Source organism: Mus caroli, chromosome 9 (assembly GCF_900094665.2).
Source record: "Mus caroli chromosome 9, CAROLI_EIJ_v1.1, whole genome shotgun sequence".
In the NCBI taxonomy this organism is placed as follows: Eukaryota; Metazoa; Chordata; class Mammalia; order Rodentia; family Muridae; genus Mus; species Mus caroli.
This window is the reverse complement of record NC_034578.1, coordinates 115486527-115488585: the sequence shown is the minus strand read 5'-3', so window position 1 is coordinate 115488585 and position 2059 is coordinate 115486527. Positions and strand designations below refer to the sequence as shown.

The following is a 2059-nucleotide window of genomic DNA, read 5'->3' as shown; positions in this document are numbered from 1 at the left end:
CAATGTCTGCGAGCCTGTGAGGATCCGCTGGCTCTCTGTGAATCTCTTGGCTCCTGCAGGGGAAGAAGAGCAAACAGGGAGGCCAGAAGGAAGGAGAAAGGGAACTGACCGAGGCTTCCTCAAATGTGAACAGCTGGAGAGCAACTGGAGCTTTTAGTTCCTACCTCACTGGACAAAGCAGGCTCCTGAGAACTCCCAAGAGCTGTGATACGGTCAGCGGTCAGCGGTCAGCGAGCCTGGGCCTCATGCTGCACAGGGGGTACCAGAGGCTTCCTAAGAACACTGGAAAGCAGAGGGGCCCTCACAGCTTGCCTGAGACCTCTATTAAGGAGAGCTTGAGACCTGACTTGTGTGCTGCTGGACTCCGAGGCTACAGACATCTCACTAGGAATAAATAATATCCATCTGCCCCCAGGTCTGCCAACCCACAGCCCCCAGTAATCCCTAGGTCTCAGTAATTCCTAGGTCAGCCACCACTGTCTCCAGCAATCCCCAGGTCTGCCACCCCACAGTCCCAGGAAGTCCCCAGGTCTGCCACCCAACAGTTCCCAGCAGTCCCCAGCAATCACCAGGTCTGCCTCAGTCTCAAGTCCCCTAGATTTGAAATGCAGGCTCTCTTGCGGTCAGCTGGTTCCCAGCCTGGAGCGTTGAGCTTGCTTGTCACAGCATCTAAAGATAGGGTACCACACAGGAAACCAGATGCTATTGGCTAACTTCGAAAATAAAGATGCCCTCATAGAGAGGGAAGCACTTGCCTCTGGTGGAGTCTGCGTGGGACTGGGTGAGTGGCTGGCACTTCCTGCAGAAGTTCCCTTCCGATCTGCTCAGGTAAGTACCACGGACTCCAGACTCCTCCCATACCTGGGCGTGGGGTCAATCAGACGCACGCACCCACGGGTTTCTGATGCTGTTTGCCTTCCGTGTCTATTTTCCTGGGGATACTGCAGATAACTCGGGAGAGTAAAGGACCTTTTGCACGCTCGTAACTTGAGGAGTTAGTAATTACATTTTAGGGATGTGGAAAAAAAAAGGTTTATATTAGATGTTACCAAAAAAGGCCTTGACATAAAATCACATCTGGGCAATTGGAAATACTGATATTCTTAAAGATCACAATTCAGATTGCCAGTCAGACTTTTTTGGTTCATGCCTCTAATCCCAGCATTAGAAGGTGAAGCAGGAGGATCGATACAAGTTTGAGACCAGCCTAGGCTAGCTAATGAGCTCTAGGCCAGCTTAGGCTTCTGTGTGAGATTACCTTACACAAACAACACCAACCATAAAAACTAGTGATGGTGGTTTTCATTTCTTTTTAAAAGGAGCCTTTATCTTCAGAGACTCATACTTGAATGTCTATAGAAACAGAATAATCTAAATTCAGCCATGAAATAGGACATAGATGAAATATTAACTGGGAGTTGATAATTCCTGGAGCTGAGTGGGAGGTGCCAGGTGTTTCCTTTGATTTTTTTTTCCCCCCCTGGTTTTTTGAGACAGGGTTTTTCTGTGTAACTGTGACTATCCTGGAACTCGTTCTGTAGACCAGGCTGGCCTTGAACTCATAGAGATCCATCTGCCTCTGCCCCCTCAGTGCTGGGATCAAAGGCGTGCACCCCCATTGCCTGGCTCCCCTGATTGTATATAGGCTTGTGAATATAAAGAGAAGAATGTTATATAAATAGAGTTGCTTGCCTAGCACACAAGGAGCCCTGGGCCCTGGGCCCTGGGCACAATCTTCAGCATCTAATAAAATTAGACTTGGTGGCACACACCTGTGATCACAGCACCCTGGAGGTAAAGGCGGGAGGTCAGAAGTGCAAGACTCTTCTCAGTGAATCAGAATTTTGAGGCCAGCCTGGACTTTGTGGAATCCTGTCTCTAAAAACAACAATAACGATGATGGTGACGGTGGTGGTGGTGATAGTGGTGGTGGTGGTGATGATGATGGTGGTGGTAAATGTTCAAAACGATGTTCGCATTTTTACTATAAATATAAATTTATGTGTCAAAAAAGCTAAAAGAAGCCGGGCGTGGTGGCGCACGCCTTTAATCCCAGCAC

At 48.6% G+C, this 2059-nt stretch overlaps 1 protein-coding gene across 1 annotated transcript in view; it reads left to right on the top strand.

The window, feature by feature from the left end:
- Nucleotides 1–620: 620 nt before the first annotated feature.
- Cx3cr1 (C-X3-C motif chemokine receptor 1) overlaps nucleotides 621–2059 on the top strand; it is a 16196-nt gene continuing 14757 nt past the window's right edge. The window contains exon 1 of the mRNA XM_021173375.2: nucleotides 621–828. Within this exon, the coding sequence (XP_021029034.2) occupies nucleotides 700–828 (129 nt within the window). The 5' untranslated portion in view covers nucleotides 621–699. The remainder of the gene's footprint in view (nucleotides 829–2059) is intronic.